Raw genomic sequence first — 26,479 nt, forward strand, 5'->3', positions numbered from 1 at the left:
CTCAACCGTCCAGTAACACATACCCCGGTTAAGGGCCATGTGCATAATGGGAATGAATAGTAAACGACCATTAAAAACGTCCTAAGGATTCGGCATTTCTCCATTTTGTTTAAAAGATGTCATTACATAATAAAGAAACAATCAAGAGGGACATCTGGCTGGCTCAGTCCGTGGAGCATGTGACTCCCTGATCTCAGGGCTGTGAGTTCAAGCCCCAGGGTAGGCATGGTGCCTACTTAAAAAAACAAACAAACAAAACAAAACTGACAGAAAATACACCAAAATATTGGCACCTTAATGGTCTGCTAACAGAACGTCATCTCCAGAAGTTGGTACAAAGCGTAGGACTAGTAAATGCTCAACGCACTGGAAACAGAAAATGCATAGGTAAGGGAAGAAATTTCAACACATTTTTGGCCTAATGAACAGAAGTTATCTTTTTTATTTATTTATTTATTTATTTAAAAAAATTTTTTTAATTTATTCATGAGAGACAAAGAAAGAGGGAGAGAGGCAGAGGGAGAAGCAGACTCCCTTCTGAGCAGACCCATAAGTTATCTTTGAAAAATGGTAGCGTCGGGGCGCCTGGGTGCCTCAGTTGTTAAGCATCTGCCTTCGGCTCAGGTCATGGTCCCAGGGTCCTGGGATCGAGCCCCGCATCGGGCTCCCTGCTCAGCAGAGAGCCTGCTTCTCCCTCTCCCACTCCCCCTGCCTGTGCTTTCTCTCTCGCTGTTGTCTCTGTCAAATAAATAAATAAAATCTTTAAAAAAAAAAGTGGTACAGTGTGAAGTATTTCCTTCTTTACAGTTTCAGGTTCCGAATTTTCTGTAAGAATCTCGTCTTCCTGTATCAGGGAAGGCTAGTCTTAGGCCCTTCGCCAGGAGGCACAAAGATGGCGGCCGGCCCGCCCCCGCGCCCTCCCTCCCCCAAGCCGAGCACTCCCGAGCGCTCCCGAGCGTCCCCGAAGCCGGCAGGAAGCCCGGGAGCCGCGCGGGCAGGAGCGGCCCCGCCCGGGAGCCTGGGAGCGGCGCGCCGGCGCGGGGGGAGGGGAGACCGGATGTGAGTGGAGCGGCCATTTCCTGTTTCTCCGCAGTTTTCCCTCAGCTTTGGGTGGTGGCCGCTTCTGGGCTCCGGCTTCCCGTCCGCGGAGGGCTAGGCGGCGTGGACAGCGGCCCCGGCACCCCGCGCCCTGCCGTCCGCAGCCGCGCGCCCGCCCGTCCGCCGCGCCTCGAGTTCGCCGTTTCTCGCGTCAGCGCCCGGCCGCCGCCGCGGCCCAGCGAGCGGCCCCGATGCAGGCCATCAAGTGTGTGGTGGTGGGAGACGGGTGAGTGCGCGGGCCGGGAGCCGGGGCGGGGGCCGGGAGCCGGGGCGGGCTCGCGCGGGCCGGGAGCCGGCCCCTCAGCGGCGCGGGGCGTGGGGCGCGGGCCGCCACTCACTCGCTCCGGGACCGGACGGCACGGGCCTGGTTCCGGCTTTTTTTTTTTTTTTTTCTTCTTCTTCTTTTCTTTCTAAAATTTTTGGTGGGGGAGGGAGTGGCCGGCCGGCGGCCGAAGGGAAAAGTGAACTCCACCCTCCCGCCTTCTTTCGGGCCAGCCGCGCCGCCACCCTCGCTCGTCGGCCCCTACCTCGGTGGGCTTGGAGTTGCCTTTCGTAAAAAAAAAAAAAAAAAAAGGACCCTTTCTGGGCTTTTACATCAATCTCTCGAGCCCGGTTAGGAGCTTCGTGTGTCCCGGCGGTCGGGTCGACAGGACTGGACGAATATTTGCCTGAGCTGGTTTGGTGACCCTAAACTGATTGACCACGGGGGATCTTCCGTTGTATTTCGCCGCTTTAAAACAAAACAAAACAAAACAAAACAAAAAAAATAGGAGGGGGGGGTGTGTGTGAGTGAGATTATGCTCTTTCCGTGGAGAAACTTTTGAGATCCTGGCTGCGAGGAGCTGGGTGTGATTAAGACTGTTCTTTTCTCTGAAAGTGGTGCGGTCATAAAAAAAAAAAAAAAAAAGAAAGAAAGAAATTGGCTTTCGCTTCTTGCATTAGGTATGGGATGTAGCAGAACAGGCTCCCTGAGCGGAGCTGCCCTGTGACTCAAGGCATTTCTTTTCATTACTGTCTGTGGTGGTTACAGGCCCTAGAGGAAGACAAGACTTGGCTTATGCAGTTTTTTTTCTCCCGTGGAAACAAGAATCTCAGTGTAATCCGAGCAGAATTGTGTGTCTCAGCAGTGCGCGAGGAGTGTTGAGTGTTAAACAAGGAAGCTCCGAGGATTACTATCGGTTTCATCAAACTCAGGATGCAGTTGGTACATTTTTCAGGTCCTGGAAAGTCGAAGGAAGAGTTCTGGCATGGCTCTTCCTTTTGATTAATAGTCCCCAAAGTTGTCATTTAGAACTGGTGTGGCCTTTATGCCTCCCAAGTTGTGAATTAGCTTGTTTAGATGGTCGTAAATTAGACATTCGAAATTGTTTCTACAGCTAATTCAGACGCAAGGACAGTTGAGCTGATTTTTAAAAGATGCCCATCTGTGTGATCTGTCAGGATCAGTGTGAGAAACATTAACACTTAATGGTTCTGTGTGTATAGCTAAAAAATGAAAACTTCACCTTTTTAGGAATATGTATGGTCTTTTTTTTTTTTTTTTCCCCCCCCCCCCTTTTTTCTTGAACCCTTCAAAAGAAAGCTTTACTTTCATTTGGGGCAAAAAATATTCAGCTAATTAGTTTACTAGGGAAATAAGTAAATTGGTTAAACGAAATTTGATCCTTTTGTGTAATGAGTTAACTAAACGTGTATCATATTGTTTTAGGAACACTGAATTTACTTTAAAAATTAAAAATACTTAGAGTATGAAATAATACTGTTTTTTTAGCCAAACTGCTGATAATTCAATATCTAACTGTAGTATGTAATATTTTTTTTTAAAGATTTTATTTATTTATTCATGAGGGACAGAGGGAGAGAGAGAGAAGCAGAGGGAGAAGCAGGCTCCCAAGGAGCAGGGAGCCCGATGCAGGACTCGATCCCAGGACTCCAGGATCATGACCTGAGCCGAAGGCAGTCGCTTAACCAACTGAGCCACCCAGGCGCCCCGACCTCTATTTGTATTAGCTTGTTTATCTAGTTACCTACTTGTTGAATGCCTACTGTGGGATCTGGATCCCTCCTTCAAATCCCCACCCCACTGCCTAGGGGGAATCCCTGGGCAGATCATCCCCCAGGACAAGGGGCCTCAAGTTGAAGTTGTGAGGATTAAACAAGATGGTAGATACTAACTGCCTCCCAGGTGCTTGGCCCCAGCTGAGTAAGTGCCTACAGCCAGTCTTACTGGTGCTGTTTCTCTTACTCTCAGGCACTGCTGGGCTCTGTGAGGGGAGTGGAAGGCATAAAACACAATTCGTGGCTTTAAGTTTTCAGCTTTTTTTGTACTGGATTTGACATTGTTGTAGACTGGGGCTAAGCCCTGTTAGAAGTGGAATAAACAATTTAAGCTCTATTTTTTAAATATTTGTTCGTTTATTTAAGTGATCTCTACACCCAATGTGGGGCTCAAACTCATGACCCTGAGATCAAGAGTCGCATGTTTCTCTGACTGAGCCAGCCAGGTATGCCCTCTTTTACTTTCTTTTTTTAATTTTAGTTTTATTTTTTTAAGTAGGCTCCATGGCCAGCGTGGGGCTTGAATTCATGACCCTGAGATCAAGACCTGAGCTGAAATCCAAGATTCGGATGCTTAACCGACCAAGCCACCCAGGCGCCCTCTCTATTCCTTTAGGGGACTACGTATAGCAGACATCATTACTTCAGTGAAAAATTTAGATACATAATATTCCATACCAAAAATATTTTTCTGCTTTTACCCAAACAAAGCATGCCTGATGGTATAACTGGAACGTTCTTTTATTCAAAAATTGTTAAAGCCATAAATGTGGCTCTAAATTTTGTGGGGCAAAGAACTCAGTGCTATGGAATTTGAGGCAATTAAGGGCAGTTTAAGCAATAAAGGCAAATTGATTGAAGTTGCACAAATTGCAAGCTCCCTTATCTAAAATACATTCTTGGAAAGTATGGTTAAAAGCTATGTTATAATCGTATTATAAGTAGGATCAGTTAGCCTATATTCTTCTTACGGATTTTTTCCTAAATTGCAATTCAGTTGCCATTGAGTATAAAATATGAAATGAAATTTTGATACTTTTTAATTCTGCAAATCCTTCTGTTGGTCCTAATTCTGTTAGTCCTTCTTGAACACAGGGTCTGTCACTTTTATTTGGGGGATCTCTGCCCCCAAGAATTTCTCCCAGCTTTACTTAGGTAAGACAGCATCTCACGTTCAGATATTTCTAAACCATTTTTTTTTTAAGATTTTATTTATTTATTTGACAGAGAGACACAGCGAGAGACGGAACACAAGCAGGGGGAGTGGGAGTGGGAGAGGGAGAAGCAGGCTTCCCGCCGAGCAGGGGGCCCGATGCGGGGCTCGATCCCAGGACCCCGGGACCATGACCGGGGCCGAAGGCAGACGCTTAACGACTGAGCCACCTAGGCGCCCCATTTCTAAACCATTTTTAATAGTGTTGTTTTGACTTTGGTTGACCAGAAGGCTGGGAGTGAGTGACTTGAGCCCTCCAACATTCACTCCAGATTGGACTAGTGGTCTCTTCAGCCCAATGTCCAATTTAGACATTGCTGTCCAGGAATTTTTTTAGTTGAGTGTGAAAAATACCTTCCGTGATGATGTAGGATTCCTTTTTAGGAATGTACACTACTTACTCCCCACTCACGTCCATTGAATAATCAGTGAAGGTATGATCCATGAATTTAAGTGCTTCATGAAATGTCTTTGTGTATTTTTTTTTTTTAAAGATTTTATTTATTTATTCATGAGAGAGAGAGAGAGAGAGAGAGAGAGAAGCAGAGGGAGAAGCAGGCTCCCAAGGAGCAGGGAGCCCGATGCGGGACTCGATCCCAGGACCCTGGGATCATGACCTGAGCCGAAGGCAGACGCTTAACCATCTGAGCCACCCAGGCGCCCTGTCTTTGTGTATTTTTGTCTTGAGGCATGGGGTTCCATATTTTTGACCTGTTGTAAAGATGTTTGAATTCTGCACTGGCTTCTAAATTTGGGTTTGTTATTTGACTCTGATCTTGGTGGTTAAAATTATACTTAATGTCTTTTTTTTTTTAAAGGAATCCTATTGTTTTTGTTTGTTTATTTTTTGTTTTTTGAAGATTTTATTTATTTTTGACAGAGCACAAGCAGGGGGAACAGCAGAGAGAGAGGGAGAAGCAGACACCCTGCTGAGCAGGGAGCCCAATACGGGGCTCGATCCCAGGACCCTGAGATCATGACCTGAGCCGAAGGCAGACGCTTAACGACTGAGCCACCCAGGCGCCCCAGTGTCCTTTTTTTTAAACTTTAAAATGATAATCCCAGTAAAAGTTTGAGGTTGGGTTCAGTACAGGAGTATCAGTAATTTTTAGAAATCTTAAAGCCGCTTTTTATAATCTTTTGCATTAATCATTGAATGTATTAGTACTTACTACTTTTTTTTCACCTCAGCATCACCCACCAGGTAGTTCTTGTCATTTTAGTCTTACTAAAAAGGATATGTTTTACCAGGAATCCTGCTACCAAGGCTGTTACCACATGTCATCAGAGGACGATTTTTCCTGCCACATCTTAATATGAAAAGTTTCACACATACAGAAAAGTTGAAAGAACTGTGCAATGAACACCTTCCAGTTAGATTTCATAATCAATATTTTGCTCTATTTCTGTATCCCATATCTTCCCATTATCAGGGGTTTTTTAAGATTTTATTCATTTGAGGGGCGCCTGGGTGGCTCAGTCATTAAGTGTCTGCCTTCGGCTCAGGTGATGATCCTGGGGTCCTGGGATCGAGCCCCGCATTGGGCTCCCTGCTCTGTGGGAAGCCTGCTTCTCCCTCTCCCACTCCCCTTGCTTGTGTTCCCTCTCTCACTGTGTCTCTCTCTCTCAAATAAATAAAATCTTTAAAAAAATTTTACTCAGTTGACAGAGGAAGGGAGAGCACATACAGGGGGAGTGGCAGACAGGGAGAGGGAGAAGCAGACTCCCTGCTGAGCAAGGAGCCACGCAGAACTCAATCCCAGGACCCTGGTATCATGACCTGAGCCGAAGGCAGACACTTAACCGACTGAGCCACCCAGGTGCCCCTATCGGGATATTTTAAGAGGATTTGATTTTGAGGGAGAATGAGGGTGATAAGTAGATAAAAATTCTTGTTTTTGAACTCTATCTTCTGCATATCCAAATATCAAGTACTCCAGGGTTAGACTTGGTGGTTCTAGAAGGCAGGGGTCTATAGACTGAAGGCTGCTTCAGAATTGAACTCTTAAGAGGTAGCATCTTCAGCTTTGGGGGTTTTTGAAACTACATGGGTTTTTTTAATTTTTTTGAAGCCTACAATGGTGATAATAGTTTTCTGTAAGTTGGTTGTGGTGTCCCTTGTTAGTGACAGAATATCAGATTAGAGTTTGTGGTTTTGTAGCACTAAACTACTCTGTTCATTTTCTAAATTTATTCTCTGCATGGTTATGCATTTACTGAAGGCCTACTGTTGGAGAGTTCCCAAACCCCATTTCACAGGGCAAATTGAGGACTTTCATTCAGGGTCTTTCATTTATGCAGTAAACATAAATACATATTTGGGGCGCCTGGGTGGCTCAGTTGGTTAAGCGACTGCCTTCGGCTCAGGATATGATCCTGGAATCCCTGGGTAGAGTCCCACATCGGGCCCCCTGCTCAGCAGGGAGTCTGCTTCTCCCTCTGACCCTCCCCCCTCTCATGTGCCCTCTCTCTCTCATTCTCTCTCTTTCAAATGAATAAATAAATCTTTAAAAAAAACATAAATACATATTTAATACGTGTAATTCACATTTCAGTACATTCTATTAATTGATTTTTTTTTTAAAGATTTTATTTATTTGACAGACAGCGAGAGAGGGAACACAAGCAGGGGCAGTGGGAGAGGGAGAAGCAGGCTTCCTGCCGAGCAGGGAGCCCGATGTGGGACTCGATCCCAGGACCCTGGGATCATGACCTGAGCCGGAGGCAGACGCATAACGACTGAGCCACCTAGGTGCCCCTAAAGATTTTATTTTTAAGTAATCTCTATACCCAGCTTAGGCTCAAACTGACACCCCTGAGATCAAGAGTCAAATCAGTCAGGCACCCCTCCTTTACTTTTCTAACATGAGGAAGTTGCCAGTTTTCCAGATTTATTGATTGTATGTGCTTTTTTTTTTTTTTTTAAGATTTTGTTTGTTTGACAGAGAGACACAGAGAGAGAGGGAACACAAGCAGGGGGAGTGGGAGAGGGAGAGGCAGGCTTCCCGCGTAGCAGGGAGCCCAATGTGGGGCTCTATCCCAGGACCCTGGAACCATGACCTGAGCCGAAGGCAGACGCTTAACGACTGAGTCACCCAGGGCACCCTATTGTATGTGCTTTTAAAGTTTTGGTTTATAGATTTTGGTAATATTGAAATCTACCCTCCAAATTTTAAAAGTTTCCTTAAAGTTCTCCTAATGGAAAAACAAAGAACATAATAGGAACATAAATTATTGGCTTTAATCTTGGTTATTTCTACAAGATAGAGCAGGACAGGCAGATAGGCTAAAAAAAATGTGCTCATGTGAACTTTCTTCCAGTAGACTCATGTTCATTTTTTTAACGTTGTGGCAGCCTTCAAAGATTAAAAAGAGGTGAACTGAGCAGTTAAGTATATATATATAAGTTGGAAACTCCAAAGCAGATAGTAACTTCCAGCGATTCTGCTGCAGCCTCAGGCAAGGCTGTGACCAGATGTGGCTTCCGTTCTCCGTGTGAGGAGCTCTGGCTGCCTGAGCCTGTGTGTGTTGACTTTGGCCTCTAGAGTTAGTTTGTGGAGTGTGTTTAAAAGGAGTGAATAAGTAACACTAATGGGAGGTAAATAACCGTTTCCTTTTTCTTTTTATCTTTTCTTAAAAACTAAGTAAATATTTAAGTCAAAGGTTGGATGTGTACTTAATTAAAAAGAGAATTTTGGGGCATCTGGGTGGCTCAGTCGGTGAAGCATCAGACTCTTGATCTCAGGGTCAAGCCGCACATTGGGCTTCATACTGGGTGTGGAGCCTGCTTAAAAAAAATAAAATAAAAAGTCAGAAGTTTATAATTTAATAATTTCTTACAGAACTTAGATTTATAGCAAATACTGTAATGATTGTTAAAAAAATTTCAGTCAGTGTCAGGTTATGCCAGTACCTTGAATTCCTTTACAGTTAAACCTTTCAAAAGATGATGCGTCAGCTAAAGATGGAGTTTCAGGAAAAAAGTTTTAGAGCATTTAAAACAGAGTTGGTCATATTTTTAAGTAATGGCTTTGTTCTTCATACATATGGAAGAGATTTAGGGAAGTGCTACTATGACATTTTAACATAACCATTAAAACCTTCATAGCTGCTTATTCTTGACATTAAGAGGCAATAAGTATTTTTTTTAAGATTTTATTTATTTGAGAGAGAGAATAAGAGATAGCACGAGAGGGAAGAGGGTCAGAGGGAGAAGCAGACTCCCTGCTGAGCCGGGAGCCCAATGTGGGACTCGATCCCAGGACTCCAGGATCATGACCTGAGCCGAAGGCAGTCGCTTAACCAACTGAGCCACCCAAGCGCCCAAGAGGTAATAAGTATTAACATTTTTACACACTTGTAATTTGGAAAGAGGTTCACTGATAATGGCTTTAACTCCACTCTCCTCCCTCAGCTACCACATCCAACCCATGGCTGAGCTGTCTTGTTCTGCCTTGTGCCTAGGAAGCTCTTGAAATGGCCCATTTCTCTTCACCCTGAAGCCCCCTCGTTGGTTCACACCACTCTGCTTTTCCTGCCTCCAGTCCCAGCTTCCTTCCTCTGTCCTCTTTCCACACTGCAGTCAGAGGCTGCTTCTAAAAATGCAAATTTAATGGTTTCTCGGCAACTAAAAATCTTCTGGGACTTCCCAAGTAGGATCAAGTCCCATACCCTTAACAAGAAGAGATGACAATTTCCTCATTTTCTTTTGCTGCTTCCCCCTTCTTCTTCAGGTATACTGGGCTTCCCCATAAATGCTGTTGTTTTGCCTGGAATGTTCCTTCTGTCACGGCCCCACTCTTCTACGTTTCAGTATACATTGCAGCCTCCTCTGTGGGCCTCCCAAGACTAGGTTAGATCCCTTTGCCGTACATTTCCAGAGCATCTTTATTTTTTTTAAAGATTTTATTTATTTATTTGAGAGAGAGAGCACGAGAGAGAAAGCGCACCAGAAGAAGCAGCCTCTCAGCTGAGCAGGGAGCCTGACGTGAGGCTCGATCCTGGGACTCCAGGATCATGACCTGAGTCGAAGGCAGCCGCTTAACCTGACCTGAGCCACCCAGGTGCCCCTCCAGAGCATCTTTAATACACTTATCACACCTATAATTTTATGTAATGACAGCATTCTTCATTTTTTACTTTAATAACCTCACGAATTCCATGAGGTCTTGTTCATTGCAATATCTTCAGCACCTACTATTCCTTGCATAGCATACACTTTTTTGGTATAGATTGAAATAGAATTAATGCCTTCAGTAGTTTTGTGATGGAGTTGGTAGTCTTGCATCCATTTTACAGTTGTGAAAACTGAGTCATAAGGAAGTTGAAACTTACTAACAATTCCAGTCAATAAGTGATAAAGTGATAAAGTGTCTCTGGGTCTCAAATCCAGGGTAACAACTGCAGATCTTAGCCTCCTGCTCACGGGGGTTTGACATTGTAAGCTTTTAACAAAACGTTTGGCCAGTGAGTCATTTTGTTTAGAAAGCCTTTAGGAGTTGGAAGCTACTTCCTGATGATGTAATGTTTGACTCCGTGAGGTCTTTGGGGGTGGGGGAGTTCCAACTTTTAAGCCCTTAATAATGTTATGAGTAAAACAAGTATTGGCAAGACTGGATGGGCCTGTAATCTCTCTTAGCTGAGAGGTTTTTGCCTTCAGCTAAGAGTGCTACAAAAATAGCAAAGCACTTAACTTCTTTATTGTGAATCCTAATTCATAGTAGTTGAGATTGAATAACAAAACCTTACAGCTCAGAACTTCATTGTGTGATAAACATGACCTTGGTAAGGCAAGAGAAGACAGCAGGAGATGGGCTCGTTTAGGGAGCGCATTTAGTGAACCCTTAAGCCAGGGACACAGGCTTTCAGAAGCCCTTGAAGTCACCATAAGAATGTAAAATTTGGAAACCATTTTTTGGCTAAGGGTGCAGTGATTTTAATTTGTAGTGGATATTCTCATGAAAAAACATTTCAGGCAGTTGGGAGACTTTGAACCACCACTCTGATCTCTGCCTGATGGTACACTGTACCCACTACCAGTTGTGCAGGAAGCCCTTCTGTCTCTGGAGGATTTCTACACGATTCTTTTAAAGACTTTCTCCTCTTTGCAGCTGCTTGGAAGTTTATGCCAGCATCCCTGAGCCATTAATTAATTGTCTGGAATATATTGTTTTAGTTGCTCTAAAAGCTTATGGTGATACGTGAGGATGGGGGTTGGGGAGGTGGCAAATGAATACAGATGAATTAAAGCGAGTTCTATGTGGCTCTTTGTGGTTCACAGTTTGTGTGGTGGTTAGTGACTAAGCACTCTATTAAGAGAACAGTCATTACTGATGCCAGAGGGAAGGCTTTAAAAGGTGGTGGGTTTGAGCTACCACTCTGAGGCAGCAAAATATATTACTTAGCAACCAAGTGGAAGTTGTAGAGGAAGGCTGTGTTCCAAAATGATTTGAGGATAGAATTGAAGGTTCTTGGATGAAAGACTGGTACAGATGTTCACAGAAGAGACTTTCAATTTAAAAATCTTGTTCCTCTTCAACCTGGCTTATTAAACAGCTGTTTCTGACCATGAATGCTAATGCTGTACACCTAAACAGAACGTGAAGCCTCCTTTTTGAGAAATTCGAGTGTGTTTACTATAAATTTCAGGATAAAAATGTGTAGTGTTTAAAAGATTATAGAAACCGTTCAATGCTAAGTACTTGGTGTATACTCCTTGATTTTTCTATAAATTTAACAGAATAATGAAAGGATTACATTCATGTTGACTGAGCAACTTACACCATTTTTTTTTCTCTCTCTAGAGCTGTAGGTAAAACTTGCCTACTGATCAGTTACACAACCAATGCATTTCCTGGAGAGTACATCCCCACTGTGTAAGTATCCAGTTAAACTGGGAATTAACTTGTCTGTGATGTGTTTTTTTTTTTTTTTTTACCTTTGACCATTGTTTTCACTATAAAGGCATTCTTAATTTGTGCATGAACAGAACTAATTAATTTTCCATCCAAACATTCACCAAAGTCTAATTATAAGGTATTTGGGCTTTTTAAAAATAATCTAATGTAAAGTTTCTACATTGTGACAAAATACACAGTTTTCCTAATTGGTTTGTAGACATTCAGGAAACAAAGTTAACTAACTGAAGTATGAAGACTGGATAATAGAAGAGTCTCAGATAAATTTGGCTCTCTGGGCTGTGTGTGTGAAGGATCAAAGAACTGGAACATGAAATATGCTGTTACATTGTAATTGGCCTTTTCTGGCAAGGAATCTGATGGTTGCATGTCACTGTTGAGTTATCAGGCTGTTGAAATGAAACCAGGGTGTGTGTTGGGGGCAGTTATGGGAGGACAGAATTGGCTACTGAGCTGCTTAAACCCTCTTGGCAGCAGAATTGAGTGGAGATGGAAAAGTGCTTTTCTGATGATGGGGTTACTAGGGAGCCCCATGTAGCCGAGCCTCATAACGTATCGCCCTGTAGCCATGGTGTCAGTTCTGTCTTGACGGCTGCCATGCTGGTGGAGAGGAAACAGCACAGGTCCCACCTGTGCTGACCTCGTCAGGCACAGCACTGTATGCTGCAGAGGTCTCCACAGTTTTGTAGAAATGGGATCATACTGTCCATGTTCTGGTCTTATGGTGGGGACTTTCCTAATCTACACATAGGGTAGAGTTACTACAATACCTGGTAACACCACTGGTCGTTAGGTCTTTTTTTTTTTTCCTGTGTTATAAACATCATTGCACATGTCTTATTGCATATGTGATTGATTTTTAGAAGTGGAAGTGTGCCGAGTCAACAGGGAATGGATATTTAAATTTTTGATAGATACTACCCAACTGCTGCCAAAAAGGCTGTCACTTGGACCAGCTGTGACTGAAGTGGCCCCCTCAACTTAGACCATGGGCAACAGGTGTAAAGTTACCTTTTCATTTGCATTTCTGATCATCAATGAGGTTAAGGTCCCATGAATGTTCACTGTCCATTTGCAGTCTTCTGTGAATGGCCTGTGGAAATCCTTTGCTTGTTTTTCTACAGAAATTTTTTCTTACTGGCGGGACTTTTGTACATAAGGAATATTAACCCCTTTGTCTCATTTGTCTGTGAACTTTGTTATATGGGGTCTTTTGCCATAAAGAAGTTTGGCATTTTTATGTAAATATGCCACTCTGCCTTCATGGAGTTTTAAGTCTTACTTAGGAAGACCATTCCTACTTCAGTGATACAAAAATATCCTCTAGTAGTTTTTCTAGATTTTTGTGGCTAAAGTTTAAATTTGTTTAGATTTGATTTTTTTTTTTTTTTTTTTTGGTATAGTAGGACACAGGCATCTGATTCTTTTTTCCAAGATGGAAAAAAGTCATGATACTGTTTACTGAATAATTTTTCCTTTTCTCACGGAAACAGAATTGCAAAACATGAGGCTTTTTTACGAAATCTAGTTGACATTCCGTTCTGTAAGCTACATTGCAGGCTTACTCAGACCATGATTTTGCTGTTGCAGTGTAGCAAGACCCTAAGTTTTAGTGTTGAGAGTATGTGAAAATGAATTCTGAATTTTATCTTACAGGCTGATGTATTGTGTCCTGTTTGGTACTTGCCCAGGTTTGAATTGCAATGCCAGATTTTCGTTTTAATGAAGTGCTTGGTGGTACTTTAATAATTTTTTTTTTTAAATTTTATTTACTTTAGAGAGAGAGCCTGAGGCAGTGCATGAGTGGGGGGTAGGGGCAGAGGGAGAAGCAGATTCCCCTCTGAGCAGGAAGTCCAACTCCAGGCTCAATCCCAGGACCCCGGGATCATGATATGAGCCCAAGGCAGACACTTAACCAACTGAGCACCCAAGCGCCCCACCCCTTTTTGTTTTAATGTCCACCTTATTTTCTGCCCATCAGACAGGCTTTTCTGGACTGTCTCTTCTTACCAGTAACTACTTTTTGTGTAGCAACTTTAAGTTAATTTATGTGTGTAATTCGGTACACTCACTCTGGAAACGTTGTACTATAGCTTTTCAAATTAGGTTTGCTCTTTGTTACCATGTCCCTTTGGTTGCAGCCCTGGATGACCAGGGCTTGGTTAATTTCACCCTGACTCAGTGCGAGTGTTCTGGAACACTTCGGTGTGGCTTGTTTGCCACCTTGTTGAAGATGAGTCCGATACGTACACAAAAAAGTCAAGTGGGGTTTGAAAGGGGGACTAATTTTATACTTTATTTCTTCCTGGGGAGAAAAATTCTTTTCTTTTCTTCCTTCCTTCCTTCCTTTCCTTCCTTTCTTTCTTTCCTTTCTTTCCTTTCTTTCTTTTCTTTTTTTAAAGCTTTTTTTTTATTATTCATTTGAGAGAGAGACAGAGAGCGCATGAGCAGGGAGAGGCAGAGGGAGAAGCAGGCTCCCTGCTGAGCCAGGAGCCTGATGTGGGGCTCAATCCCAGGACCCTGGGATCATGACCTGAGCCGAAGCCAGACGCTTAAACATCTGAGCCACTCAGGTGCCCCTCTTTCTTTCTTTTTTAATTGACTAATTATGTATTTTTATTGGACAGAAAGAGAGCATAAGCAGGGGAATGGGCCGAGTGAGAAGCAGACTCCCCGCTGAGCAGGGAGCCTGATGCAGGGCTCCATCCCAGGACCTGGAGATCGTGACCTGAGCCAGAGGCAGACACTTAACCAGTTTATTTATTTATTTATTTATTTTTTTTAAGATTTTATTTATTTATTTCAGAGAGAGAGAGAATGAGAGATAGAAAGCACGAGAGGGAAGAGGGTCAGAGGGAGAAGCAGACTCCCTGCTGAGCAGGAAGCCAGATGTGGGACTCGATCCCGGGACTCCAGGATCATGACCTGAGCGGAAGGCAGTCGCTTAACCAACTGAGCCACCCAGGCGCCCACTTAACCAGTTTAAATTTATGTATGTATGTATGAATGTAAAAGATTTATTTATTTGACAGAGACAGAGAGAGGAAACATAAACAGGGGGAATGGGAGAGGGAGAAGCAGGCTTCCCGTCGAGCAGGGAGCCCGATGCGGGACTCGATCCCAGAACCCTGGGATCATGACCTGAGCCCAAGGCAGACGCTTAACGACTGAGCCACCCAGGCGCCCCCCAGTTTAAATTTAAATAAGCTAAAAACTGAGCCACCCAGGCACCCCATGGGAGAAAAATCTTAATGTTCTCTTTATTAAAAGCAAAGGTTTTCTATTGCTGACAGTAATTTGTTTCAGTTAAATATAATAGCTTGTCCTTTGTTTCTCGGGCATGTTTCTTCAGGTGCATGTTTTTCTCCTTACACTGCAGCCGGTTTTCCCTCCACTTCTTAGGTCCTCAGGCTCCTCATGCCCGTGTGCTGGTGCATCTGCTGCCCTGGAAGCCTCCAGGCCACTCCTGGCATTGGCACACCTCTGGGACCCTCACCACGACAGTAACTCAAGCCCCCAATCTGTGCTTAATGTTCTGGAGCTGCGGACTGACTGTTTTCTCTCCACTCTACAGCTTTGACAACTACTCTGCCAATGTTATGGTAGATGGAAAACCGGTGAATCTGGGCTTATGGGATACAGCTGGACAAGAAGATTATGACCGATTACGTCCCTTATCCTATCCGCAAACAGTAAGGATCATGACTGATTTTTAACGTGTCCTTCGGAATGTATTATTTTGCCTGTGTAATTGGGTATTGCCTATGGGTTTGCTTATACAGTTGGCACTTGAACACACAGGTTTGATCTGCAGAGGTCCAGTTAGACCAGGACTTTTTTCCATAAATACATTACAGTACTGTAAGTATATTTCCTCTTCAAAATTTTCTTAGTAATATTTTCTCTGGCTTATTTTAGTATAAGAATGCAGTGTATTTTACACATAACATACAGAATATATATTAATAGACTGGTCATGTTATTGGTAAGGCTTCCAGTCAACAGCAAGCTGTTTATTAAAAGTTTTCAGGGAGTCACAGTAATACATGGAGTTTTGACTACATGGCAGGGGGGCAGTGGCCCTACCCTCCTGCGTTGTTCAAGGGCATAAGTAGTAGCAAGGTTAAGTTCAATAGTGAATGTCCTCCTAGATGCGGACCAAGGATTTGTTTCCTTTTTTTTTTTTTTTTTTTTTTTTGGTAGCATTACCAGTTACTTACTTTGGTGCTATGCATTTTACATGCTTTAATTTCAGTTTCAGGACAGCCATATGAAATAGGTACTGTTTTATTCTTGCAAACCAGTTTCAACAGTAATTAGTTTCAAGGTCAGTTTGCTTTGTAACAGTTTGGTACCATAGAATCAAACAGTTAAGATTAAGGTTCTAGATTTAGGTTCTTTTTTTTTTTTAAAGATTTTATTTATTTATTTGAGAGACAGAGAGAATGAGAGAGAAAGCACATGAGATGGGGGGAGGGTCAGAGGGAGAAGCAGACTCCCTGCTGAGCAGGGAGCCCGATGCGGGACTCGATCCAGGGACTCCAGGATCATGACCTGAGCTGAAGGCAGTCGCTTAACCAACTGAGCCACCCAGGCGCCCAAGATTAAGGTTCTTAAAAATCAAGTTAATGACTTGTCTTTTGGGTTTAATATTATTTTTCTTAAAGATTTTATTTATTTATTTATTTGAGAGAGAGAGAATGAGAGAGAGCGAGCTTGAGAGGGGAGAGGGTCAGAGGGAGAGGCAGACTCCCTGCCAAGCAGGGAGCCTGATGTGGGACTCGATCCCAGGACTCCAGGATCATGACCTGAGCCGAAGGCAGTCGCTTAACCAACTGAGCCACCCAGGCGCCCAAGGTTTAATATTATTTTTCTATAAAACATGCTCATCTTTTATGGCTTTAGTACCTAAATCTCAATGTGGATTCAGGTCTTTTGTAAAGATATGTCCACTGTGTCCAGTCAGAAAAACTTCTAGATTAGTTTTGCTTCCATTTTAGACAATTAAATGATGTATATTCCAAAGCGAATCAGATCAATAGCTGGTGAAAATATGCTTAGAAGCCCTTTTCTTGAAATAAGCAATTGTCTTATTTGTACCATTTGCTTACCTTGTTACATGTTTGTTCATCATTTTAAAAGTATTTTAAAGACTTTAAAGAGATTCAGGTGAGATTCAGGTGACTCACTGGTCAAAGGAATACACAGGTGACTCTGCGCTCGGTGCAGAGCCCAATGTGGGGCTCCATCTCATGACCCTGAGATCATGACCTGAGCTGAAACCAAAAGTCAGACGCTTAACCGACCAAGCCATCCAGGTGCCCCTAAACTTAGTTTGCATGTGCACAAATAGGGGAAAGGGGCACAGGGAGAGAATCTTCAGGCCGACTCCCCACTGAGTGCAGAGTCCTATGTGGGGTTCAATCTCATGATCTTGAGATCACAACCTGAGCCAAAATTAAGAGTCGGACGCTCAGGACACTCAGGACACTCTGGACTGAGCCACCCAGTTGCCCCCCCAGCCCCTTTTTTCTAGTTTTAAGCTTTTGAATACAGCTTTTCTATCCAATAGTCATTGCCTTTTGTTATTTATTTCCTGCTGGAGGAATTGCCAAATACAATCTCTTTGAGCCGTGGATTTTTGTTGATTGTCCTTTAGCTGAATTATAGTAATAGTGTTAAACAAAGACCAAGACTATAAAATGGGAGGTCTGAATGAGTGATGTCTCAGTTAATCTCTCCAGCTAAAAATTAACTCTGATTAAGTTTTAAAAATCAGCTCGTAATTACCAAATGGTGTGAGGTCTTCAATTATTCTAACCCCAGTGGGTGCTTGATAATTCCAGATTTTAAGTGGATTTGCTAACCTATTGATTGGTAGAGTAGGAGTCTGCAACCCACTGGATACATCTAGAAGGGCGGGGTGTCACTTCTGAGAAATGAGAACCACCTCCTGTGACTCAAGGGGTCCAGGCAGGGTGCGGCCTTTTTCTCTGAGGGAGTCACTCACAATAAGTCAAAGTTGACTTGGCAAGATTCCCACTCTGTATGCTAGAGAACACACTAGAGAACGCGTAGATAAAATAACAGACTGAAGCAAGCCGCAGGGTATGAGGCCTGACAGCCAAGCGGGTGGGGTGTTATCCTTCTGGGGCAGGACTTAAACTATTTATGTCCCATCTGTGTAAGGTGCTATTTTCCTGTCAAATACTTGGCCGTCTAAAAGGGGGTAAGGCATGATTCTTGCTCAGGTGGCTCCCACATGTCGTGTGTAACAAACCACGCACCAGCACGGGGGGGGGGTGTCATGGTGCTTAGAGCAAAGAGGGGAGAGCAGCCATCTGGCAGTTAAAGATGCGCCCGCTGGGGATGAGGAAGTTTTCTTGGCTCCTGGGGGGCAGGCCCCAAATGCCATCCTACCAAGAGGAGCAGGCTTGGTGGTTCCGGGCTGGCACCTTGGCAGAGGGGACGCCTTTAAACTTTGCACTAACTGAAACATGGTCTCCAGTTGTTGACTCTTTGGTCTACAGGCCTAGTTATGTGGCTCATCCATGACTGGGCTCAGACCCTCTCCCGAAGGGATCTCACCACTACTTAGGGCTTTGTGACCCAAAAACAGACATTCTATTTCCTCTGGTCATTTAACACAGCATGCTGTCCTTGTTTGTGGGGTGGCTCTGGGGAGCAGAGTTAAATCTGTGTAAGGCATTTGTTTCTACTTCTTCTCCAAAAGATAACGAACAGGTGGTACTTTTTAGTAGAAACTGTTCACATTTTTGTTTTTTTCAATTAAGTAATTCTTCAGCCTCTTCCATCCTTGAATAAGTTACCTTTATACTTTTTTTTTTTTTTAATACTCTCTTTTTTAAAAATACCCTGAGTTCTGCACACTCATCTTCAGTGGCCTGCTCCCCATCACGGTGTGGTCCGAGCAGTGCTCAGGCCCAGCATTGTGCATTGTGTCCGGCCCACCGTATTTGTCTTCTTGTTCCAGGATTTAGTGGTGTGAATGGGAACCTGGGTGACTTGCCAGAGTCACAAGGCCTGAGCTCTGTGTGGGTTCTCAGAAGCTCATGGTGCCCCACCTGTCCGCTGATACACTGGGCCTCTCCTGTCCTGGGCAGCCGGGTTCCTTCTGTGTGAGCTCATCTGGAGAAAGGGCTAGACTGCTCGACATACATTGGTCAAAAGAAAAACAATAGCATTTAGCTTGGCTGCTTTGATTTGCAAATGGCTTTCTACAGTTGGCTTTTACAGGATCTGTGTCCCCTGGCCGAAGGTCACTAGGAACACACCTGTGGCTAAACCAAATTGGGTTTGTCCCTATGTCCCCAGCGAGACACACACCTTCGGGGCTCTGGGGTGTGCGATTCGGGTGAAGGCTTGAGGAGGCAGGGCTTGCTGTGGATGGGGTGCTCGCGGGAAGCAGGGTAGTTTTAGGGGTGCTCTAATCCATATCCTCTAGAAGGTGGGGATGAAGTGTGGCCAGAGCTGTGACTGGTGCAGACATAAGCACACAGTCTCGTTGGCTGGGAGAGGGGGGTGTTTGGTGTTTTTAGTTTGCACGGTGACCTTTCTCTGTGGTCAGACAAGATTGTGAAGTGGTCTTCTATTTATTGCTTTACTTTTGGTCTCATTCCAGCCTGGTCACAGGCTGCCTCCCAGGTGTCAGGCTGCACCTCTCTCTCCAGAGCTTGTTTTCTTAGCAGCTCCCCATGGATGCCACAGGCACAGTGTCTTTGCCCTGTTTGTATGTATACCTTCCTTTTCCTGGTTTGTAGAATGCCTGTAGTGAAAAATGTTCCAAGCCTGAAGTAAAACCAGGTGGAAGGTCTTCGGAAGAGGAGAGGAGAGGAGAGAGCAACGCTGGGTAGTATGTTCAGAGCTAAGAGAGCCCAAAGTCTGCCCGCTGCCATTCTGCTAGGAGCTGACTTGTCTCTTGATGGTGCCCTCCACACATTCAGGGGAGGCAGTGGTTTTGAGTGAGGGAGAGCTGCCTTGTGATACACAGGTAATAAAGTCACTGAAGGCATGGTGGGAGCCTTTGTGGTTGGAAATGTCCTGCCAGCTTGGGGAAGGCGGCGTCCCAGCCAGAGGAAAGGTGAGCCTGTGACTCAGGTGGAATAAAGAGGCTCCAGGACACACGGTGACCCCGGGAGGAAGGCTGAGCAGGCCAGGCCATGCCTGGCCCCAGTGGCCTTGTGGCAGAGCTTGGGGGTTTACCAGGATGGGCGTAAACCTGGAGATGCCGCGTAAATACTGAGCAGCACGGACTCTTTGGGGTGTTGGGTTAGAAGGCAAAGGTTGGAACGAATTGCTACTGGAAGAGATAAGTATCAGAAATACAAGGCATTTTATTTTTTAATTTACTTTTATTTTTTAGAAGTGCTAGTTTGTGTTTGTTTTTGTTTTAGAGGGTGGGGAGGGGCAGAGGGGGAGAGAGAATCCTAAGCAGGCAGTGCGGGGCCTGACGTGGGGCCCGACACGGGGCTCGATCCCACGACCCTGAGATCGTTACCTGAGCCACAATCGAAAGTTGGATGCTTAACTGACTGAGCCACCCAGGCGCCCCTAGAAGTATTTTTTAAAGCCATATTTTGTCTGGGGGAAGAAAGGAGAAAGGAACAGGCAGATGGCATGTTAATGTAGGACAGAAAGTGTGTTTTTTCATCAAAAAAGATGTTCTTAAAAAATGAAAGGGGTAGAACAGATGTCGTTGGAGGGTATTTTGAACTGAGGCTGCATTTTTGTAGCCGATGCCCATGAGTCTGTGTGTCACAAAGATTTGGCATCACGTCAAGGTGTCGGGGACACAAATCTTCAAAAACAGCTCATAGATTAAACCCAGATAGTTACAGCAATTTTAAATATTCTCACAATTGCAGATCACAGAAGCTTGAGTGAGGTGAAATTAAAATAATTTTCTTGTCCGATTGTCTCTTAAAAGAATTGTAGGTTTTAATGTTGCTTGAAGAGCAAGTCTTTCGATTTTTGTTGGAACAAAGAAAGGAATTGAAAGCACTGTGGTAAACACTAGAAATGCTGTCTCTCTGGGCAGTCCCGTCCAAAGCTGGGGGGTGGGGAATGAAAGGTCTCAGTGCGTCAGTGCTGTTCACTCCAGTAACGCAGGTCCCGAAATTCAAACCGCACTCCCAGCATGTGGGGGAGGAGAGGACCAGCACGTCTGTACGGGAGACTTGCGGCGTTCAAGGCTCTCAGACCTGGCCGTGCTCCTGGGGAGCCTTTCCTCTCAGAGGCCTGTTTTTACAGACAGATGCTTTCCCATTTGCGGCGGCTTCAGCTGGACTTAGGTCTCAGAGGTTTTTGATGGAGGTCTTTGACGGAGGTCTTTGACAGGTGTGCCTGTCGCTAGTGGGTGTCAGTGACAGCCTACGGACGCACCTTCATTAAGGACGCTTCCTTCACATTTCCTGACTGGCTGTGACCCGTGTGCTTCCTCAGGCATGTTGTAGCGCCTGCTGGACAAGGAGCACTCTGTGTGCTGCCATGGGTGGGCTTGAGTGCCTCCGTCCTGCCCCTCCCCCCAGCATTGGCCTGACCTCGTGTCTTCACCATCGTTGACCTTCACAGGGTTTGATGGAGTGCTTGGTGGTGTTTGACATCATAGATGTTAGATAATCATCTGCTTTCAGATCCTTTGGGAGGGTTGAGACCGAATTCTGATGAAGAAATAATGGATTATATTGACTTTTATCTTCTTCAGTTTTTACTAAACTCAAACAAAGTTCTCATGCATTACTAGGTTGCAGAAACGTATGGTAAGGATATAACCTCCAGGGGCAAAGACAAGCCGATTGCCGTATGTAAAACTTTCAGTCGACTTCAGTTTCAAGCTTTATCTGTTCTCTCGTTTCACTTAGTTTTCCCAGGATTTCCTATTGAGCCTCACGTTCCTTGAGTGTTCTGTATTTACTGCACTCAGGGCTGGGTTTTGCTTGACCAAATGTGCTTTCAGTAGAGCAAGGCAGTTTACCTATTAGCTTGAATTAAAGCGGTTTGTGAACTGCTTGCTCCCCTCCTGAGGGAAAGGAGGAACTATGAAGGGGCCTTTCTGGGCGGGTTGGAGATGGAGGTGTGGAGGCTCCACCCCGGAGCCTGTGCTTGAGCCGGAGTGGGACTAACCGTGGCTGCTGGGCCCTCCCCCCGCTTTGGTGTCCCGGTGCAGCGGGCCTGTCTGGGGCATGGCTGTGTGGTGCTGGGGAGCTAACCCAACCTTGCTTTGAAATGATGTAATCAGGTGCCCAAATGCCATGGTGATTCTTGGACAAGCCTGTGCATGCGCCAGCATTTTTTAAATGTCATTTATAAAAAGCTGTTGTGTGGGATGTTTCTCTCCCTTTCCAGGTACAAGATATCAGCTGGATGATTGAAAGTGTTAGCTTGGGAATTGGGTACCTTTCACAAAGTAGCATAGTTGCCTTTTTCCAGGAAGTTGTCTTAAAAGCCTAGCATTTTATTTTTTATTTATTTTTTTTTAAAGATTTTATTTATTTATTTGAGAGACAGAATGAGAGAGAAAGCACATGAGATGGGGGGAGGGTCAGAGGGAGAAGCAGAGTCCCCGCTCAGCAGGGAGCCCGATGTGGGACTCGATCCCGGGACTCCAGGATCATGACCTGAGCCGAAGGCAGCCGCTTAACCAACTGAGCCACCCAGGCGCCCAAAAGCCTAGCATTTTAGAAACTCCTAGGCATTTTAAAATATAGGTAAATCTTTAAATTCAGCTTTTTATACAGTACAGAGTGGGACACATGGTTTCCGTTCAGTCAGAAATTCTTCCAGGTATTTACTCTGCACCGACTTTTCCTTTGAACCTCTACTTCAGCTGCAACTACCCTGTGCTGCAAGTCCTCCAGAGACCCTGCCTGGGTTTGAGAAGCTGACAGCCAGGAAGATGCCTCTCACACGCTAGACCATCCTCCTTCACGGTGGAATGTGCTCACGTAGCAAACAGCTGAGCCCCACTTTGTGCCAGGGACTCTGGTGGCAGTTCTTAAAGAAGCAGTTTAATTGCAACCCAATGGTCAACTAAACGTGTATTGAACGTGCACATGGGGAGCTTACTGAAAAGCATGCCATTGGTAAATGGTTTTAAAATAGACTCTGCTTTTGATAAACTGAGACCACATTTTACAGAAAAATCGCAGTGGTATCTTGACACTTGATTTTATCCCTATATGTAAATAGGGCCATTAAGTTCCTGGTGGGAGTTGGGAATGATGGAAAAGAAGCCTTTTGCGGGTCTGATTTGAGGCCTCCCTGGCCTCCAGTAAATTCTAGCACCTTCCAGTAAATCTCCCTTCTTCTCCCAAGTAACTGGCTGCTTCATGTGCTGGCCCTGCTTTGGGAGCCTTCTGACAGAACTGAAGGGGTAACGAGGGAGTAAGCTTTAGACACAAGCTGCTGGTACATAACATGCATTTTGTCTCATGATTCATTCCCAACAGCATTTACAAAGCAAAGTGCATTTGTCATTGTAAGGCCATTTCTAAACGCCTCCCTGTTTCCTTTTTATAGGATGTATTCTTAATTTGCTTTTCTCTTGTGAGTCCTGCATCATTTGAAAATGTTCGAGCAAAGGTAAGCGGGGATGTTTTAGAGAAAGATTTTGTTACATAATGTCATTCTTGGGAGGCAAAAATACCATTTAGTGATAGGAGTTTTAATTATGTAAATTGATTTTGTAGTTCTATTTAGGTAGCGAATCAATTTTTGAAGTATAGGACTTCGTTATGTAGAGTTCTAAAGTTTCAGGGTCTGATTCAGAAATGCTGTGTCCCTTGTTAAAATGACAAGCACTTTGGAGTCAGTCTGATGGGGTCGTCTAATAAAAGTGGCGACGATGATTTTGCACTCCTGCATCTCACACGCTTCCTAGTGAAACAAGACACGGGCAGGATGTCCTTAAGTTGTGATCAGGGATGTGTTCGGTGGGGGTCATGGTAGCAGAGCTGAGACTTCAGTCCAGGTGGAGTTGACTCTCTTCACTGGATTTAGGAAGGATTCTCGGAGATGATCTAAGAACTTGACTCATTTTACCAAAAGGTAGTTGTTTTGGGAGGGAGACCTTCACTTCTCCCCTTGCTCTTGTTGATGAGTAGGCTCATTAGTCTTGGGAGTCCCAGCTTGCTAATTGAATGCCCACAGGTAGGCCTGTGGTTCTGGAAGGTATTGCAAGGGGGGGTGAGCAGAGCTGGAGGGCGGGGTGCCGTGTCCTGCTGAGGGCTCTGCAGGGACTAAGGTGGGGTGGCTGACACAGTTTGGCGCCCGTAGAAATGGAATTTAGGCGAATGATGTTCAGGGAGGGAGTGTGTCATGACTTTTTTCCTCTCTTGAATCTAGTGGTACCCCGAAGTGCGACACCACTGTCCCAACACCCCCATCATCTTGGTGGGGACTAAACTTGATCTCAGGGACGACAAAGACACGATCGAGAAGCTGAAGGAAAAGAAGCTGACACCCATCACCTACCCGCAGGGTCTAGCCATGGCTAAGGAGATCGGTAGGAAATCCGCATTTTCACATCTGCTTTGCACATGCTTTTATTTCTGTGGCAGAGACAAGAGTCTAGTCTGGGCAGGTAGAAAGTGAGTCTTTCTGACTCAGGCTCCTGTTGACCTCTGGGGAGCCAGCGAGGCAAGGCCCTCGGTGTGAGCCTTCAGGAGCCGGGCACAGGTCAGGGGTTGCTCTGCTGCACCCAGTGGGTCAGCAGGAGGCAGGGCCTGGGGAGCCGCTTCCCGCCCTCGTGGTCAGAAGGGTGGCTCTGCATGTGGCCAGGTGGCTGTACAAGGCTGTGTTTCTCGGCAGGTGCGGTAAAATACCTGGAGTGCTCAGCACTCACGCAGCGAGGCCTCAAGACAGTGTTTGATGAAGCGATCCGAGCGGTTCTCTGCCCCCCTCCCGTCAAGAAGAGGAAGAGAAAATGCCTGCTGTTGTAAATGTCCGGGCCCGCCCCCGCCCCGTCCCCCTCGGAACCTTTGTACGCTTTGCTCAAAAATGGTGGAGCCTTCGCACTCGATGCCAAGTTTTTGTTACAGATTAGTTTTTCCATAAAACCATTTTGAACCAATCAGTAATTTTTAGGTTTTGTTTTAAGTGTAAGATTTCAAACTTTCACATTATATTAAAATTTAGGCCTAAAATGTCAAGCTTTCTTAAAGCCTTATTTTTCAAAAGCCCCTGTTCTTGCTCAGATTAAGAGTTGCCAAAATACCTTGTGAACTAAGTTGCGTTGTGCTGAGAACACTAAGCACTAAACCGTTCGAGAGCTGTGTCTTTCAGAAGAGCCGGCGGCTCAGGTTTGCCCCGCACACACTCCCACGCTCCTTTCTGGTAGGAAAGCAGCACAGCCTCCTCCCCCAGCTGCGCCAGGAGGCCATCTAACCCCGCGCCCTCCCCTAACACTGTACTGTACGTCCTCGTGGAATGAGTGTAATGGCTCAACTCTTCGAACCAATCTTTTTGATTTTGTAGTGAGATTTTTTTTGAAAAGTTAATGTATTCGCTTTTGCTGAGATTTTGAACAGACCTCTTCCTCCCGTGTCCCTTCGGCGAAGTGTCCACTCCAGCTGTGGGCGCCCGGGCCAGGGGGGTGTGCAGCACGTGACGCGATCAAAGAATGAAGACAGTATTTTGACAAAATACAGAGGTTAATTTACACTACATTGTACACGTCCTAATTAAACTGAGTAAAAGTGTCACGGGTAAAATATTAAAGGTTAACTTCTATCCAATGCAGTAAATGACGAAGGTCGGTATTATCACTGTTTAAGCTTTTCCTTTTTCTTAGACCTGCCATCCCTCCTGAAATTGGGCATTTAATTCATCTTTGAACTGGTCGTTCCCATAGTTGCTAACTTAGTGCTTTTCTTATAGAACCCCTTCTTAATGAGCAATATGCCTCCTTGTATTATAAAATCTTTCTGATAATGCATTAGAAATTTTTTTTTTGGTAGATTAGTGAAAGTGCATTTCTGCTTCCTTGTTACTTTATTCAGAGCTAATAAGCGCTTTCCTTAGTTTTCTAGTAACTAGGTGTAAAAATCATGTGTTGCAGCTTTACGGTTTTTGAAATATTTTAGATATTCCTAAACTACGAACTTTCTTAACATCACTGTCTTGCCAGATCACCAATACTGTACCCTGACTAATGCTGGCCCTCCTCTCTGCCTCACCTGCCCAGACACACGCTTCCTCTTGCTCTGCCTGACCATGTTCCCTTGGGTCTGTGAGGTTCTGTAAGCCCGTGCTTGTGCTAACGAAGTTCTGTACAACTTACCCACTGGCAAGAATATAAGGTTGGACCCCTCAACCACTAGAACATTTTTTAAATTGACAGTTGCAGGATCGTGGAGTGTTTTTACATTGATCTTTTGCTAATGCAATTAGCAGTATGTTTTGCATGTACGACTTAATAAATCCTTGAATCATATGACTGTAATACTTGAATTCTTGAGAACAACCTCCTGGGGTATGTGTTTGGTTGTCTCACCTGAAAATCTTGGGTTGTTGGAAACAATTTCTAGTGCATGTTTTTCATGCTGGGGGGACAGGGAGGGTCCCCCAGGGGGGGAGCTGGAGGAGTCCGCAAGCACTGGTGCTGGGGGGCAGGTTGGGTTTTGCACCTGTCAAATGCTGGGGAGATGGTGACATCCGCACAGGGGTACGTGTGCATGCACATCTTGGGCCCGAGCTCTGGGCTGAAGAGGCAGATTTTTGGGAGGTAGGGAGGAGGCTGAGTAGGACCTTAAGATCCTTGCCAGAGCCTGAAACTACTATGAACTTGTCATGTTAGAATCAATTCTCTAAATTATCCTTTTTATTGCTCTGAAGATTGCTTTAGTTTTGAGCATTTTTTTAAAGATAAATACGCAGTTTAAAGACCACGTAGTTCCAAAGGTTTGCTACAAAAACATCAGCCTTCTCCCTTCACACCCTCCCCAAAGGCAACCAATTTGAATTCTTTTAACTAATCTTTGTTATTTACCTCCATATGCCTAAGTGACATCTTTTTTTTTTTTTTTTAACCTACTAGATCACCAGTTTGTTATTAAAGGATAGAATTCGAACAGCCCGATGGAAGAGATGCCTAGGGTCAGGTATGGGGGAGGGACACAGAGCCTCCACACCCTCTCCAGGAGCCCCCTCCCCAAATCTCCACATGCTCACCCAC

General features: G+C 44.7%; 1 protein-coding gene and 1 long non-coding RNA gene across 4 annotated transcripts; both read left to right on the forward strand.

Annotated features, from left to right (window-relative positions):
* Window positions 1–991: 991 nt before the first annotated feature.
* On the forward strand, window positions 992–25,738 carry RAC1 (Rac family small GTPase 1). Of its 3 annotated transcripts, XM_073886389.1 has the most exons (7): window positions 1,017–1,324; window positions 11,173–11,244; window positions 14,861–14,978; window positions 21,050–21,106; window positions 22,825–22,887; window positions 23,650–23,809; window positions 24,115–25,738. In XM_073886389.1, exons 1-7 carry the CDS (start codon window positions 1,290–1,292, stop codon window positions 24,243–24,245), a joined length of 636 nt encoding a protein of 211 aa, XP_073742490.1. In that variant the 5' UTR covers window positions 1,017–1,289; the 3' UTR covers window positions 24,246–25,738. The 3 variants fall into 3 exon arrangements, with proteins under 3 accessions (XP_073742491.1, XP_073742490.1, XP_025719451.1); XM_073886390.1 differs by lacking the exon at window positions 21,050–21,106 and having other exon boundaries at window positions 992–1,324; window positions 23,650–23,818; window positions 24,120–25,738; XM_025863666.2 differs by lacking the exon at window positions 21,050–21,106 and having other exon boundaries at window positions 1,034–1,324.
* Window positions 3,610–11,162, forward strand: LOC141371390 (uncharacterized). The gene is made up of 3 exons (XR_012376326.1): window positions 3,610–4,803; window positions 5,188–8,699; window positions 9,294–11,162. It is a non-coding gene; the product is annotated as an uncharacterized lncRNA (long non-coding RNA).
* Window positions 25,739–26,479: the final 741 nt, after the last annotated feature.

Source organism: Callorhinus ursinus, unplaced genomic scaffold (assembly GCF_003265705.2).
Source record: "Callorhinus ursinus isolate GAN/ISIS: 27379988/994484 unplaced genomic scaffold, GSC_fseal_2.0 scaffold70, whole genome shotgun sequence".
Classification (NCBI taxonomy): Eukaryota; Metazoa; Chordata; class Mammalia; order Carnivora; family Otariidae; genus Callorhinus; species Callorhinus ursinus.